This window comes from Lygodium microphyllum, chromosome 2, assembly GCF_053477565.2.
Source record: "Lygodium microphyllum isolate KBCC chromosome 2, Lygodium_microphyllum_v1.1.10, whole genome shotgun sequence".
NCBI classification, from domain to species: domain Eukaryota; kingdom Viridiplantae; phylum Streptophyta; class Polypodiopsida; order Schizaeales; family Lygodiaceae; genus Lygodium; species Lygodium microphyllum.
This window is the reverse complement of record NC_141136.1, coordinates 101973392-101990446: the sequence shown is the minus strand read 5'-3', so window position 1 is coordinate 101990446 and position 17055 is coordinate 101973392. Positions and strand designations below refer to the sequence as shown.

Below are 17055 nucleotides of genomic sequence, written 5' to 3'. Positions count from 1 at the left end.
GACTGAAGCATGTCTCATCAAATTCATGAAGTGAAGAATGCAAAGAGAACTTGAGGGAGGAGAAAGAATAGTCTATTCCTTAAAGCCTCTTCAAAGGTATCAACAATGGTGCTCCATTTGCTGTGTATGATATCTAGAATCCCTCTGCACAAGCCATTGCCCAAGAACAAAATGATCTTGAAAGAAAATGAAGTTAGAGGCAAAGGCCTGCCATGAAAGCTTGAAAGAGAGCTTGGAAAGAGGAAAGGAAAAATCTGCCTTCAAAAAGTAACCCTAGCTTAAGTTACCCCTAACTCCTATTACCTCTCTTTTGTCCAAAATACCTTTAAAATTGGCTTGGAATTGAAAAACGTGCTGCTATCTTTAGTGGCTGGCCTCCAACTTTGGTCCAAGACTCCATTAATGCTTCCAGGTCTACTGTCCTCTTGGCTTGTGAGACCCCTGGTCTATCAAATGTTCCCTATCATGCCTATACTTGCTATACCTGAAGATCCATGGACTTTCTGATTGAAAAATGGAGAAAATAAACTTCAATGGAAATTAAAATTGGATCAAAGACATAGCTGTAATACCACTTGTCATGAAGGGACCTAAGAAGAGAGATAAAGAGGAGAGAGATGACTGTAGGAAAGAGAGAAGAAGAGTACAAAGGTGAGAGAAAGTCTAAACGAGGAGAGAGAAAGATCAGAAATGGAGAGAGAAAGCCAAGAAAGAATGAGAGAAATGGTTGGCAGCCATGAAAGGAAAGGAAGAGCTTGAGAGGTGAAGCTTTAAGGACAAAATTATTGTAAAAAAAATATGATGTTGTACATATATCCTTTACACCTTTTATATACCCCTAATTTAGCTCTTTACATACACCTTCCTTTTCGCTTCCATTAACTGCACCACATTTACCACCACTCACCACACTAGGAGGATTCTACACATTTAGACCACCTTTAGGACCTCTACATACCCCTTTCTAGGTGGTGTACCTATGACCAAAGCTCGACCTATCACACACGCACTTTCGGGTTATCCCTCTGGAAGTGCATCCCAAACATACTCAAGTATGGATCGTTTGGTACCGCAATTTACCTCTATGGCTTTACCTAGTGGACCATCTAGTCATTATGTTATATCCCAGCCAACATGTAAATAGTGCTACCGTGCCCCAATGCCTCCATCTCCACCTACGGTACCATATGAAACAATGATCGTTTCGGTATCTCCGCATCAATCGGCACCCATTGGACATCAACCTATTTCTACCTATCCATCATTACCCCCTCCTCCTCACCACTACCACCATCTTATCCTCCACACTACCCTGCCTATCCACCTTCACAAACACCTCATGGTTCTAGCTCCTCATCCACCAAGCATGCTTTTAATGACAAGATACGTTTCAACGGGTCTCTCTCTCCTCATTGCTTGTCTACATTAGATGCAACCTCTCTAGCTGCGTTTGTTGCTATTCGACACACAAAGACTGCCTTGTTGCATTTCGAGATCCGTTCGGAGTACAACACACTCCCCAACTCATAACCTCTACCTTGATCCCAGAGAGAAGTTCGAGTTTCAGTATTTATTGCACAGTATGTTTGTTACATGACCATTGTATATTCAATAGTCATTCACTTCATTATTCATTGTGTTCACTGTCTCTGGGTTACCCTAACCCTAATTGTGTTCTATATTTATGAGTTAGTGCTTTGTCGTTTGATTGATTTTGTGCTTTCTACGTTTAGAGCATTTTTTCAAATTGGTGTCTCCTCGCTGAGTTCTCAACTACTGGGGCTCCTAAGTCCTATGACACTCAAGTTACCCTATTCCTTAACATGCTGCCAAGAAAATATTTCAATTTTGTACCAACAAGAGATTCACAACGCCAAATGCTCACATTTTATGAGTTTGAGTGTCAACTGTTGTGTTACGCACGGTCGTTCAATCAATTTCATAGCACGTCCTTGATAGAGGGAGCTCTTGTTGCATCTTCTCAAAAGGGGGTGCATGCCAAGGGTAAACAAAACTCAAATCAAAATCAAAATCACAACAAGGCTAGTGAATCCCAAGAAACCACACAATCTACTCTTAAACTTAGACAGCAAAATGTACCTAAGAAGAATAGGTATTGTCAACATTGTCAAAAGACTAGCCATTACGACAAGGAGTGTTGATCTAAACCTCGCACCCCATTCAGGTAAAACCCCTGCAGGGGAAGCAAGGTGGTGGCAATTCCCAATTGGGAAAATGGCAAGGCCACACAAATCGATGAACTACTCAACTCCAAAGGGTTTGTCCGGCTAGTCTACTAAGGCCCACATCATCTCCTTAGAGACATCAGATGCAAGTCTCATTCCCATTTGTGAGTTACCTACCGACAAGGTGACTGCAGAGGATGAATCATCACAGCCAAGCATATCAACACCTATTTGGCTTGTGGACAATGGAGCTACCATCACTTGACTCTTATGCAGGACATTTTCTTTCCAAAGCCCTTGCAATTCGACAAGTCCACATAGGAAATAACTCCTTGGTCAAGATTCAGGCCAAAGGTCACGTCAATTTTTCCATTGACCAAGGTTTGGATCTAGCTTCATTGAATTATGTCTATCATGTCCCCCAACTTGGGTTAAACTTATTGTCAGTTCAACTTTCTTCACATCAACCACAGTTGAGGTCTTAGACTCCCAGACTGGTCTGATTACTCACGGCCATAGTTACTTGGAACAGGAAACGAACCCCCTGGAACGAGGGGAATATCCAAGGTTGGGGAACAAGAACGAAGGGAACGGCACATGTCTTAAGTGCCCCAAATATGCCCTACATGACCCAAATTTCCCCAAAGAATATCCCTCTAATTACCCCAATACCCCTCAATGCTCGAAATCAACCCAAATGTTCCAAAATTGACTTGATTATCCCCATAGCTCCAAATTTTCCTGAATTGCCCCAATTATCCCAAGTTTCCTTGAAATTAGACAATATAAATGAATGCTTACCTTGGAATAGAGGATAGGCTAAAATTTGATTATGATTTGCAAGAGTTGATAATGCATCAAATTTGAACTTTGCATGGACGCTTGATTGGCTTATGGGTTGTCTTGACACTTTGAATCTTCAACCCGAGAAAGAAAGAAAGAAAGAAAGTCATATTAACGTCTACGAAAGGCCAAGTTGGCCTATGAGACCAAAACGTTACTTACAAAATGTTTGGGAAACTTTCCAGGTCCCAGTAAAGCTACTATCTAATGCTATGATAAACTAATTGAGTAGGTACAAAATGATATATAGGTTGGGTACAATTCATATGTGTGCCAAGTATGGTATGGAACTGCTCATGGAGTTTGGTCATCCTAAAATGTCCCGCATGGGTCTATCTAACATCAAGAGGTTGAATTGGCGGGGCACGGCTCTCCGATGGCAGCATAGTATCCCTTGTATCCTTGACATGTGCCTCCGAGAGAGAGAGAGAGAGAGGTGCATATTAGGCAATGCAGATGGGTGAACATGTGGTAGGAGTGTGACACAAGCAAAAAGAAAAACATCAATTTTTTGTCGACAAGCCTAGAATGGCCGTTCCAAACAGGGAACGGCAGGGGAAACGGCAAGGAACTGCAGGGAACGGCCTTGGGAACAACAAGGAACGTTCCCTAGCCGTTTCACCTCCTCAAAGGGTTTGAAACGCGTTACAAGCTGGAACGGTCGTTCCCTGTTTCTATGCTCGCAGCAAGGCACAACCTAATGGCCTTTACCACATGACCCATTTTCTTACCAAGCCAATCGTCGATGATCCGGAGTTCCATCGTTTCCACACCTTGGCCAACACACAAGAGCCCACAGACTCTGAGCGTCTTTGGCATTTTCACTTAGGACATCCTGGCTACGACTCTCTTTGTAAGTTGTCACGTCAAGGGATGGTTGAGGGCCTTCCACACCTTAAACTATCTCGAGAGGTCTATAAAGCATGTTAGCTAGGTAAGCAACATCGTACACCCTTTCCTCAGCAATCTACCACCCATATTGAGAAACCCTTTTTGCTCATTCATGTAGATCTTTTTGGTTCCACATCCACTACTGTCTTTGTAAGCACTAGAAAGAACGTAAGAATGATAATACTTTGAACTTAACCAACTCAATCATCACCATGAAAATTACGGGGGAGAGAGAGAGAGAGGGGACACCTCGTTGAGAAGTGACCTCGCCCCTCCTCCTTTACAGGAACTATTTAAACAAAACCATAGATACGAAGTGTCTGAACCATATACAAAAGGGTTGATTGCTGCAATTCTAAAAATTAGGGTTTTGAAACCCTAATTTCTAATAACTCTAAGCAGCGTTGATTTTCTTTTTTAGTGCTTGGATTGGATCAAGCCAAGTAGAAAGTACTTCTTGGATGAGAGATAGATAAGAGAGCACAAAGCATGTGGCTCATATTCCAGCATCATGAGAGCTTATTCCGAATGAAGAGAGAGACCTCCAATATATAGATGTCGGGCTTGGGTACTCAAAAGTGGAAAGTAGAGGCTACAAGTGACAAGTGTTTGCTGAAAATGCTTTTCAAAATGACACATGTCCTATTCTAGATGGCACATGTCACTTTTCTAGAGGAAGAAGTTTCCAAACCCTCTACTCTAAAAATCCCTCAGATGGTTAAGAATTTAGGATAACTGCTAAAGATGAAATAGTTCCTTGCAAAATTTTGGAGCCTTAACACAATTTCCATTGGAGCAACTTTCAAAAATAGGAACATCGTAAATTTTAGGAGTCGCCAAATTTAGCTTTTGAGGAGCTTCATTATATAAGTTCAACGGATCATGATTTGTTTTTTCAATCATGAGTATTCGGTTTCACTTTATAAAACCACTCATTATATGGGCTTCTAGTCAATGTGACTATCTAAGTGTTAAAGTCTTAGTCATCTGAGCTTTCTAGTCAATCTTCCCACTCGAGTAAGCTTTTAATTTCTCTTAAATATCTCATCAATGACGATCCAAGTATAATTATAGGGTGTTTTAGCCATTGACCACCCTTAAATAGAAAGATGAACATTTAATCATATTTTGAAACACTTAAATAATACAAATCGCCTTTCAAAGTATATGAGCATCAAATTAATTTAGAATCATTGAGTCAATATGTCTTCATAACAATTAATATACAAAAAGGTAGGTTACAGCCTTGAATGGCACACTGTATTTATTTTTAATAGTGAATGATTTCTCTAGATACATATGGGTATAGTTCCTCAAGCATAAGTCAAATGCCTTTACTTATTTCAGTGCTTGGATGCTACTAGTTCATAAATAGACTCGTCATCCTATGGGTACTATAAGAAGTGATTCTGGTAGCGAGTTTATCTCCCACGAGTTCTTTGAGCTTCTACAGGAGCAAGGCATTGTGCGCCAACTCACCTCTACCAACTTCCTTGCCCAGAATGGAGTCGTAGAGCGTAAGAACCAAATAGTCATGAATATGACACACCCTATGTTGTTCATGGCAGAGCTCCCTGAGTGCCTTTGGGTTGAGGCTATTAACACTTCAGTGCACATCCTTAACCGATATCCAACTACGATGGTCCCCAAGAAGACTCCATATGAGGTATTTTTGGCTCTTGGCTTATTGTTTCTCACTTCAGAGTCTTCGATAGTCGTACTTATACGCACAGTCTGATGATGAGATAGGAAAGCTCACCCCTTGAGCAAATCTCTTGATCTTAGTGAACTATTCTTCTGAAGCAAAAGCATATTGCTTGTTCGATCCTCGAATGAACAAGGTGATTGTTCGGAGAGATGTCGTCTTTGATGAAAGGGACACCGTGTAGTCCTCTACACCAAACTCAATGTCCTCACCTCCGCTCACATCATTTGAGATCGTACCTTCTGAACCCGATCTACTACCCACTCTTGATCTTCTTGCACATACTTCAGCTCCTAGGCCCGCTCCAAGGAACCTGCTATCTCACTAGTACCAGCAAACCATACGGAGCTCTGAGATCCTTCCATCAAATTTCACTCTGGAGGGCCCTAAAAGATCTGCTTCACTCGCTTCTTAGATTTCATATGTATCGCTATTTATAGTTGGTTACACTGCACGTTCCGTGCCGAACAATTGGCAACAGAAGACTCTCAAGAACCCTCTGTGGTATAAAACCATGAAACAAAAACTCGATAGTATCGACTAGAATGGGATTTGGACCTTTGTGGATCATCCTCTTCGCAAGCCAAGCATTGGGATGAAGTGAGTGTTTAGAACCAAGCTAAAGGCTGACGGTACTTTAGACAAATACAAGTGTTAGATTACGGGAACAGATTTCTTGAGACTGATGGAAGCACGAGAGTTCTTCACCTCCGAGCCACGCCTAGATAAGTGCTGGCCTTCAAGCTTATCTCTTTGCCAGCCGTCAACTAGCTGGAGTCCTACTATTTCTGGACTCCCTTACTCTCTAGGCTCCCCTTGATCCCGTTCGGGCGCCCAAGAGCCCGGACGGTCCTTCTCGTGCATGTTCCCCTAAATTTACCTTAATGTAACATTAAATATTCCTTTTAATGTCACATTCCACACTTATGACCTTAATGTGACATTAAATATCACTTTTAATGTCACATTTCCTTCCCCTTAAGAATCGGTTTCGTCCTCCAAAACGATACTTGGAAGGTCTAACTGTAAATCGGGAAACCTTTTCTTTAAAATACTTACTCGCTCCCATGTTGAGCTTTCTTCTGAACAATCTTTCCACTTAACCAAACATTCTTGATAAATAGTATTCCTCGTTCGTCTATTACGAACATTTAATATTTTTTCTGGTTCATGTGGATTAGATTGGTCATAGAATAACTCCTCAATATCATCATTTAAGATTAGATTATCCAAATCACCCAGCTTCTTCCTTAATTTGCTTACATGAAAAACTGGATGTATTTTACTACCAGCAGGTAGTTGGAGCTTGTAAGCCAATTCTCCCACCCTTTTAAGTATTATGAAAGGACCACAATACCTTGGTGAAAGCTTTGGACAATGTCCCTTTTTCATAGTTTTAGTTTGTTCAGGCACCTTAAGATAGACCAATTCTCCTTCTTCAAAGGAGATGTCTCTTCGGTGAGGATCTGTATATGCTCTAGCTCGACTTTGAGCCTTTTTAATATTTTCTTGAGCAAATTTTAACATACTATTCATATCCTCCAAAAAGTCTTTAGCTGCCTGAACCTTTTCCTTATGCAGTCCTACTGCAAAAGGAGCTCTGGGCTGAAACCCATACATCAACATAAATGGACTATATCCAGTGGAAGAGTGTTTGGCACTGTTATATGCAAACTCTGCTATCGGTAAATACTCTTCCCAATTAGTTTGCCTTTTGCTTACATATGCCCTAAGCATATCTTCAAGAATTTGGTTAACCCTTTCAGTTTGCCCATCTCTTTGCGGATGATCCGCCGTACTCATGCTAAGTTTAGTATCCAATTTCCTAAATACCGCACGCCAAAAATGGCTATCAAATTTTCTATCCCGATCAGAAATTATATTTGCCGGAAGGCCATACAATCGGTATATGTTCTCTACGAACAATCTAGCCAATTCTGGTGTTTTAACATCAGTTGAAGTTGGAATAAACCTAGCCATTTTGGTTAACCTATCCACAATTACCCACACAGAGTCATGCCCCCTCTGTGTTCTAGGTAAAGCAACAATAAAATCCATGGAGATACTCTCCCATTTTCCCGAAGGAATTTCTAATGGATGAAGAAGTCCTCCCATTTTTAATTTTTCAGCTTTATTAACCTGGCATTTATTACATTTGACCACATAGTCAAGGACGTCCTTATTCATTCCAGGCCAATAGAACTGCCTTTTAATAAGACTATAAGTCTTATTAACTCCTGGATGTCCCGCACTAGGGGTATCATGACACTCAAAGAGTATCTGGCGCCTTATTTCTATATCTTTCGGGACACATACCCTACCCTTGTAGAGTAAATAACCATTATCAATGGTAAAATTCTTCCACTTGAATCCAGTTTGAGCAACCCCTGATGCTCCATTTCCTAGTTGAACATCCTCAGATATTCCTTCCTCAGTAGAAGCACTTTTATTTGGATCTCCATTTTTTATTGCTTCCCATATGTTGGAATATGCCGGATCAACCTGGCATTTCCCTTTTAAAGATTCAAGCAAGCTGGAAGTGAACTGAGTAAAACTCAATTCATTAATGATGGGCATTCTGCTAAGTGCATCAGCTACTATATTATACTTTCCTTTTCTATATCTTATTTCATAGTCGAACTCTTGGAGGAGTTCGGCCCATCTGGCTTTACGCCCATGTAAATCTGGTTGATCATTAAGCCACTTAATGCTTTCATGATCCGATAAAATCAAAAGTTTGGCACCATACAAATAATGCCTCCATTTCTTCATTGCATGTACTATTGCATATAGCTCCCTCTCATAAACAGAAAAATTCTGTTTTGCACGATCTAATTTCTTGCTTTCAAAAGCAACTGGTCGACCTTCTTGTAATAAGACCGCGCCTATTGCCTTGTCACTGGCATCAGCTTCAACCACAAATGGTTTATTGGGATCCACTATTAATAATACTGGAGCTGTAGCAATAGCTACCTTAAGTTTTTGAAAACTTTCATTTTGGTCTGTTCCCCAATTAAAACTTTTCCCTTTCCCTTTAAGTTGGTCTGTCATTGGAACAGCTATTTTGGCATAATCTCGAATGAATCTACGATAAAATCCAGATAAACCTAGGAAGATCTGCAGCTCTTCCAGGTTCCGTGGAGGTGGCCATTCAATAATTGCCCTTACTTTTTCTGGATCCATGTTGATTCCCTCTTTCGAGATTATATGCCCTAGATATTTGACCTCTTGTGCAAAGAATTCACATTTAGTTTTCTTCGCATAAAGGGAATGTGTTCTTAACAGTTGGAATACTAATAATAAGTGTTCCAAATGTTCTTCTCTTGATTTACTAAAGATCAAGATATCATCCAAAAAGACTACTACAAAATGTCCTAGATAGGGCCGTAAAACACTATTCATCAGCTTCATAAAAGTAGCTGGTGCATTAGTGAGACCAAAAGGCATCACTAAAAAATCATAATGCCCGTATCTAGTACGAAATGCCGTTTTGGAAATATCTTGTGCCTTAATTCTTATTTGGTGATAACCTGATCTTAAGTCTATCTTTGTGAAGAATTTTGCCCCTTGTAATTAATCAAAAAGATCTTCCATTCTGGGCATAGGAAATTTATTCTTCACCGTTATTTTATTAAGTGCTCTATAGTCAACACAAAGTCGCATAGAATCATCTTTTTTCTTTACCAATAAAATTGGTGAAGCCCAAGGTGAATTACTGGGTTGAATAAACCCTTTATCCAAGTAATCCTTAATTTGTCTCTCAACTTCTTGATGATGTGTTTCACTTAACCTATATGGTGGTTTTGAAATTGGGTGTGTATCCTTATTTATATCAATTGGGTGATTTATTTCACCCCTATCTGGTGGAAGGCCACTAGGTAAATCAGAAGGAAACACATCTTTAAAATCATCTAACAAACTGTTCAATTCATTATTTACATTCAATTCGCAAACATAAGAAAATTGTTGCTTTATATTACAGGAAGTAAAAGTATTTTGTACAGGAAGAGACCATAGCATATATACCTCACAAACTTCCTTCTTTATCAGCTTCTGAACTTCAATAGAACACAGCAAAGGATTATCAGATACTTCATGTTCACCTTGAATAACAAAAGTCTTACCATCCCTTTCAAATTCCAGTGTATTATGGTGATAGCTACGTTTTAAGGATGGTTCCAATCCCCATAGCCACTCCCTCCCTAGAGCAATATCAACTCTTTCCATGTTCATTATTTGGAAATCAAGCTTATCTTTATATCCTTGAATCTCGATTTCCAAATTGGATACCATTGTATCCCATATTTTATTGTCTTGGCCTTGCATCATACGCACAACGTATTGATGCTCACTGTTTTGTTGGGGAAGTTTCAATTTTTTGACAAGTGCATAATTTATAAAATTATGTGTGGCAGAGTCATCAATCATGACTCTAATCCGTTTTCCAGCTATCAATCCATGTACTCTAAGTAAATCATGTGGCCCAAAAGTAGGCTGCCACAAAGAAGTTGACATACAACACTTATGTTGTACATCCATGTGCAAGACCTTTAAAGATTTATATTTTTCATGGCCCTTTAATTCTAAGGTCTGCACTACATGGATTTGTTTTTCTTTTCCCTTGCCCTTGTCCTTTTCTTTGTCTTCCCCCATTTTCTTTTGAGGGCAATTCCAAGCAGCATGGTTAGGGGATAGGCAATTAAAACACAATTTTTGTTTTTTGGCCTTATCAAAGTCATCAGGACTTAGCTTTGGCCTCATATATGGTTTCTTTTCAAAAGGTTGTTTTTTACCCTTGAAAAATGGCATTTTTCTTTTAAATTTGCCCACAAATTTTGAGGTTTCTAATTCCTTAGACTTGGGCTCCATATCAGTGAGACTGGTGAGTGTACCTGGACGCGTACTATCTTCATAAATTAATGCAAATTTAATTGCCTCTTCAAGCGTCTTAGGTAAACTCCGTTTTACTTCCTTTTTACAGGCTTTATCCAGTCCCCTAATGAATCCTCTTGTTTTTTGGAATTCATCAATTCCTTCCAGTTTGAGGATTATCTCACGATATTCCTCCAGATATGTCAGTAGGGGTCGTCCCTTTTGTCTAACATAATCCCAATCTTCCCAATTTCTTTCCATTTCATTTTCAGGAAGAAATTCTTTTAAAAATACGGATTCAAATTGAGCCCAAGTTTCAGGTATTTTATTCGCCTCCTTTAAGGTTCGCCACCACTTATATGCTTTGGGCCCCAAAGTTAAACTGGCCTCCAGTGCTTAGAGATGTGGTGGTGTATTTTTTAATTTATGTAAATCTTCCCATTTTTGGAGGAAATTAAAGATTGTATCTTTATTCCTGTCTTTTTCCTCCCCGTAAAATTGAGGTGGTTTCATATCTTTTAAAACCAGATTATCCCTCAATTTATGATAGGTTTGGGGTTCTTTAGAATCTCGAATGGTCGCATCTAAATCTTTCGATGAAGATGGGACATCTGAGATTGCTATCTTATTTTTATCTTTTTTCAATAATAAAGTTAGCTGAGATTTTATTTCAGTAAGTGTTTGAGTTAAAAACTCCATTTGAACCCCCTGAGTTTGCACACGAGCAGAAAGATCATCAAATTGCTCTCTCGTGGCAAAAAATTCTTCCCATTGTTCTTCTTGTATGTCTGGTTCATGGGGATCTGCCATAGGTTGATCCTCGGAACTAGAACTTTCCATTACCCTTTCTTTCCCTTTTTTTGCCATTAATACACTGGAATTGGAAAGCAAAAATAAGAAATTTGCATACAAGATAAAATACTTCCCTGGTTTTAATGGCAGACTGTGACTTCAGTTGTATGAAGGCTGTAGCTTCAGTTGTATATGAAGTTTTCTGCCTGTCTCACAGCAGTCACAGTCTTATCCGCCTCAGGAGCAGTCCTATTCGTGAACAGCAATCTGATACTGACGGCTCCACTTCTGATCTAGTTCTCGCGGCTGCTGGCAGCTTCACATCTGAGCTGGTTGGTCCTCGCGAATGCTGGCGACTCCACTCCTGGTCCTCGCGAATGCTGGCGACTCACTCCTGGTCCTCGCGACCACGTTTTTTAATTCTTTTCTTTTCCTTGCCCGTCACGAAACGGGTCACCCTTAATGTGACGTATCCTTCTCTGCTCGCCACGAAATGGTCACATTAATGTGACGTGACGTGGCTTCTCCTTTTTAATTTTTTCTTCACGGCCCGTTTTCTCACGCGACGGACCGGACAGAAGTGACGGCCCGTTTTCTTATGTGACGGGGCAGGGCGGAAGTACTACGTCAAATCGCGTGACCATCTGGAATTAAGTGCCGTGAAGACGCGACGGGACGGGACGCTTCTGGCTTCCGTCCTTCTTCACGACTGACTTCCATTCACATTCGTCACTGCTCTTCTGTTGAGACCTTCAGGAATCCTTACAGTTACCTGCTCTGATACCAATGTTAGATTACGGGAACAGATTTCTTGAGACTGATGGAAGCACGAGAGTTCTTCACCTCCCAGCCACGCCTAGATAAGTGCTGGCCTTCAAGCTTATCTCTTTGCCAGCCGTCAACTAGCTGGAGTCCTACTATTTCTGGACTCCCTTACTCTCTAGGCTCCCCTTGACCCCGTTCGGGCGCCCAAGAGCCCGGACGGTCCTTCTCGTGCATGTTCCCCTAAATTTACCTTAATGTAACATTAAATATTCCTTTTAATGTCACATTCCACACTTATGACCTTAATGTGACATTAAATATCACTTTTAATGTCACATTAATGTCACAACAAGGCTCACCAAGTAGTGCAAGATTTCAAACAAAAGTACAGTATTGACTATGACGAAACCTTCGCACCTACTGCTCCGTTGCCATCATTTCGTCTGTTGGTTGCGCTTGCCACTCACCATGATTGGCTGATCTATCAAATGGACATCAAAAGTGTCTTTCTGAATGATTCTTTGAAGGAAGAAGTCTATGTGGAGTAGCCTCTCGGCTTTTCTTCTACTGACCGGAATGATAAGATATTTCGCTTGAGCACAAAAGCTCTTTATGGACTGAAGCAACGCCAAGGTCTTGGTATCACAAGATGAAGAAGTTCTTATAGACTCATGGATCCCATTCTACCCCCTACGATCCAAATCTCTATGTGCACACCACTAGCGCAAGGGTCAGCTATATTCTATTGTATGTTGATGATATACTCCTCACTAGCTCGGATTCTAGGCCGATAGCAAAAATCAAGGCAAAACTTTGCGCTGCATTCAAATGACCAACTTTGTTATCTTATTTCTTGGGGATGGAGATTGTTCGATCCAAGGAAAGTACCTTTCTGTCCCAGCAAAAGTACACCCTACAACTAGTGGAACAATATTATACTGATCAAACACGACCTGTGGCCGTGCCTCTTGATCCCACTATCCATCTACATAAGGATATCTCAGGTCAGCCTTTTAATTCTTATACCTATCGTTCCGTTGTAGGAAAACTACTCTGGTTGATTCATACTAGGCGAAAACTTACATACTGAGTTAGTTTGTTTAGTCGGTATTTTAATGCATCTAAAATGTCTCATTAGATTGCTTGTATTTGTGTGTTAAGATATTTAAGGTGTACCTGTAATTATGGACTAACTTATAGCAATAGTTTATGCTTGCAAGGCTACACTCATTTTGATTGGGTAAGAGATCTTGACACCCGACGTTCTTATGACGGCTACCTCTACATCTTACACGGTGCTAATCTCTTGGGCTAGCCGTAAGCAAGAGACCATGGCAGCTTCCACAACCAAGACAAAGTATCAAGCTCTCTTCAATGGTATCACTAAGGCCATTTATCAAAGAAACTTCTTAACCGCGCTTTGGTCTCCTTGTGAGGCACCCGCAGTTGTCTACAGCAACGGCCACAATGCCATTGCCCTTGCGAGCAATCCGATCATCACCCCTCAGACACAGCACATGGTGGTTCACTTCAACTTCACCAAAGAGCAGATTGAGCTAGGCACTCTTCACCTAGATTTTGTGCCTTCCAATGATAATTATGCAAATAATTTGACCAAGGCAGTCAACAGGCCAATTCTACGGAATCTTCTACCACGAATCGGCTTGGCTACACTCTCCTCTACTTCTTCAGATTGACAAGGAAATGATGCTTCCCTCACTTCTCCTTCTCGTTTAAAAGGTAGTGGTTTGTTTCTTTTTATAGTGGCAATGATTATGTTTATAGTTTTATCACTTTTCGATATTTTTTTACTTTGTATTATACATTATGGGCATTTGGAACTTCATCCACACTATCAAAATAACATGATTGTAAAATGACACTTTGGCAACTAAACAATTCCCTTGCAATGGCAATATTCAAGTAGCACCATTGCATCACATTCTGCATGAGTATGAAAACTTGAATCTTCCTTTGCATTATTCCATGCATTGACATTCTATTCATGTAAACATGAATCTATGCGCATTTATCCCTTTTCGATCACCCTTGGAGTGGTTGATTGTGGATCCATCATACTCGTAGCATTGCACATGGCAATCTCCAAAGGCAAATTTTTTTCCCTATGCTTACATGTTGGCCTTGCTTGCCTTACTTGCTTCCACTTCGTCATGCTAGTCTCTCCACATATTCTCCATATGATTACCACTCATACACACCATTAGAAAATCCCTAGATATTTATCCCAATAATGTGTGGGATTGTTTTGCATGTTTTATGAAGGTAGCGGGTATATGCATCCTTATTTCCTGTACATTGAGGCACAATGACTCAATGGATTATGGGAAAGAACACCAACTTTGGGACCAACAATGTGTCGATTGTTTAGGATTAAGAGGTAACATTTGCATTTTAATTTATTTGAATTTTATGCTTCTTGTAGTTAGTGCCTAATCAAGTTATTTACCATCCTATGCAAGAAAGAATGTTGGTTTCACAATCCCTCATCTTCAATCTTCTCATTCCCATTGCCCTTGCTATGGTCACTCACTATGACAAGTGCAAGCATTTCTACTGTATCTATTTTCGTCATCAACACTAGCTTTCCTCATCACCTTCATCTTGCTCTTCAATCTTATGTCTTCTATTCACAAGTTCTTGCTTCCACTCACATTTTGATTAAAAAGTGCTCTTTCTAGAAGATGGTGCTCAAAAATAGAAGCACCGAAAGAGAAACATGAGCATCTTTCTCTAAAAACATGTAGACAAAGTATCCCTATATTGTAGAAATTTTGCATTGATCCTACAACATCAAACCTCGAGCTCTAGATCTACTACAAACTCAAATAAAACTCAAAATCGCTCTCCAAATCCCTTGAACAATGATATGAAAAGCTCAATCATCCCAAACATGTACAAAAACAATTCTTGAGAATCGAGTGATCCTAAAGTAAGATGTAGGACTGGTGATCCTCCATAATTGCTGGAAAGTCAGCCTCAAGTGAATTTGGAACCTGCAAAGTAATAATGAAGATATCAGCAAAAGTGTGATAACCACATGGGTGGTTAGAAGAGATACCTCAGCGACTAAGATAGCACACTCAAGGACTTGGGTCTTGGATGGAGATGCCCCTCTCTAGGACCACCACGGCTCTTGCTGCAACCTAGATGTCCCCCCTGTCCTCTATAACATCCTACGAATTGGTAATGTCCTCAAAAGTATCGAGTAAAACTGCAGCTTCAAACTATGAAATTGGCAAGCTCCTTGAAAAAGGTACTTAACGACAAGGTTTACATGTATTATTTCAGCATATGTTAGAATTACAATTCATCATTGCAAAAACAACCTCACACTTTCCTCATCATTTATTTATCTCCTAATTAAGGCTTCAGCAAATCAGATGGCTTTTTAAATGTAAAGAAGACAGGATTAAAGGCACTGACAGCTTGTTTTTCTTTCTTGCTTTCGCTCTTAGCCTTTCGATCGCTGGTTGCTTCTTCTAATTTTTTTGTAATCAGCTGCTTATGAGCAGACAACACAGGACCCTGCATGAAAAGAGAGAATGTTTGATTGAAGCTCAATACGGATAGAAAGCTAAAACAAGTTGATATAAAGATAGAAAGCTAAAACAAGCCAAAAAATACTAAAGCCTTATCTTTTTAGAAAAGGCTCACTCATGAAATGAAACGCTGTTATTGAACCAAGCCCACCCATCAAGAGAAAATACTAAAAATTATCCAGACCCATCCAATAGAAATGTTGAAAGATCAAGAGCTGGCACCATAGGAATTATGAAAATATTTAACCTTATAGGACTCAGATCATGTTAGCAAATATGTCAGCTCATGTGTGAGTCTGTGCATGCATAGGCTGGGCACATTATTTAGGATATTTTAGGCATTTTTTATGGTCTTCATTTTGGTCATATTTAGCATTTATTGCTGGCCGACCTGATCATATTAAGGACATATTTTTGTCCTATAATGTTTCTAAAATCTCAAAAACCAGTATCAACTCAATCAACCTCCGGTAAAATGTTTATTAGGACCCAGTCCTTTGATCACATTGGTTGTACTAGCAATGTCGTACCATGGCATCCGTAAGACTAGTGTTAGGCAGCTTCTTCTTCAGAATCTTCTTGAAAGCTCTACCGAAAGCCGTTGTGGAGCTTCTGGGTTCTGCCCCATCACCAGCGTCTTCATCTGAGCCAGACTTGTCAGCATCTTCATCTGAACCAGACCTGTCACCGTCGTCGTCTGAGGCAGAGGTCTCAGCTGGTCGATCACTGTCTTCATCGGTATCATGATCCCGGTCACTTTCATCGTCGCTGCTCGGGGCGGAAACTTGAACCCTGTGTCCATCTAGCCCTTTCCTTCTCTTTAAATCCGTTGCTACGTTATCTGCTAGGGCAGCGCCATGGTGTGGAAGACTGCGACTTCTGGTCGGCTTCGTGAAGGCGGTCTCGTCGCCTTCGCCTTCGCCTTCATTGAGCTGGGGGCTGCTGCTACGCATTGTTCGGTCGAGGGGGCCTTGCGTGATGAAGGGGCTATGGCGTTTGTTCTTCTCCTTACTTGAATTTTGGCAATTCCCTTAATTTTCCATGTATAACATTGGGAAAAAAAAACCTTCAAAAAAGCAAACACAAGCAACATTAGTTCTTTATAATGAAAACTTTATTTGTTTGGCCAAGGGCTATTCCCTGCTATTAAGACTAGATTCTCATTTGACTCCATACGAGAAGCGAATCGAAAAAGTAGTGAGCGAACAACTATTATAAATGACAAAAACAACTCTCTTATTGTCGAATGGAGATTAGCATCATGAAAAGGTGGTTGCCTTAAGTCCACAAGGTCATTGGTTGATTCTTGCCTAATGCAACAGCCATTCAATCTTTGGATTTGGGTGCCAAGGTCATCTATCACATCTCTTAAGGCACGAGCACTCAACACATCAACTCTACACCCCTTAACATTTTTATTGTCCACCAAAGTGTGAAACCA

The 17055-nt window shown here is 40.3% G+C and overlaps 1 protein-coding gene across 4 annotated transcripts in view; it reads right to left on the bottom strand.

The window, feature by feature from the left end:
* LOC148040104 (Rrp15p protein) overlaps positions 1-16661 on the bottom strand; it is a 48014-nt gene extending 31353 nt beyond the window's left edge. For 2 of the 4 annotated variants that reach the window (XM_087696628.1, XM_087696639.1), the window contains exons 1-2: positions 16145-16660; positions 15499-15600 (exon numbers count right to left, since the gene is read on the bottom strand). In XM_087696628.1, coding sequence (XP_087552754.1) covers positions 15499-15600; positions 16145-16567 — 525 coding nt within the window. In that variant the 5' untranslated portion in view covers positions 16568-16660. Of the gene's footprint in view, positions 1-15498; positions 15601-16144 lie in introns of all 4 variants that reach the window. The other 2 variants (XM_087696631.1, XM_087696645.1) reach the window with 2 other exon arrangements.
* Between the last annotated feature and the right edge of the window lie 394 nt (positions 16662-17055).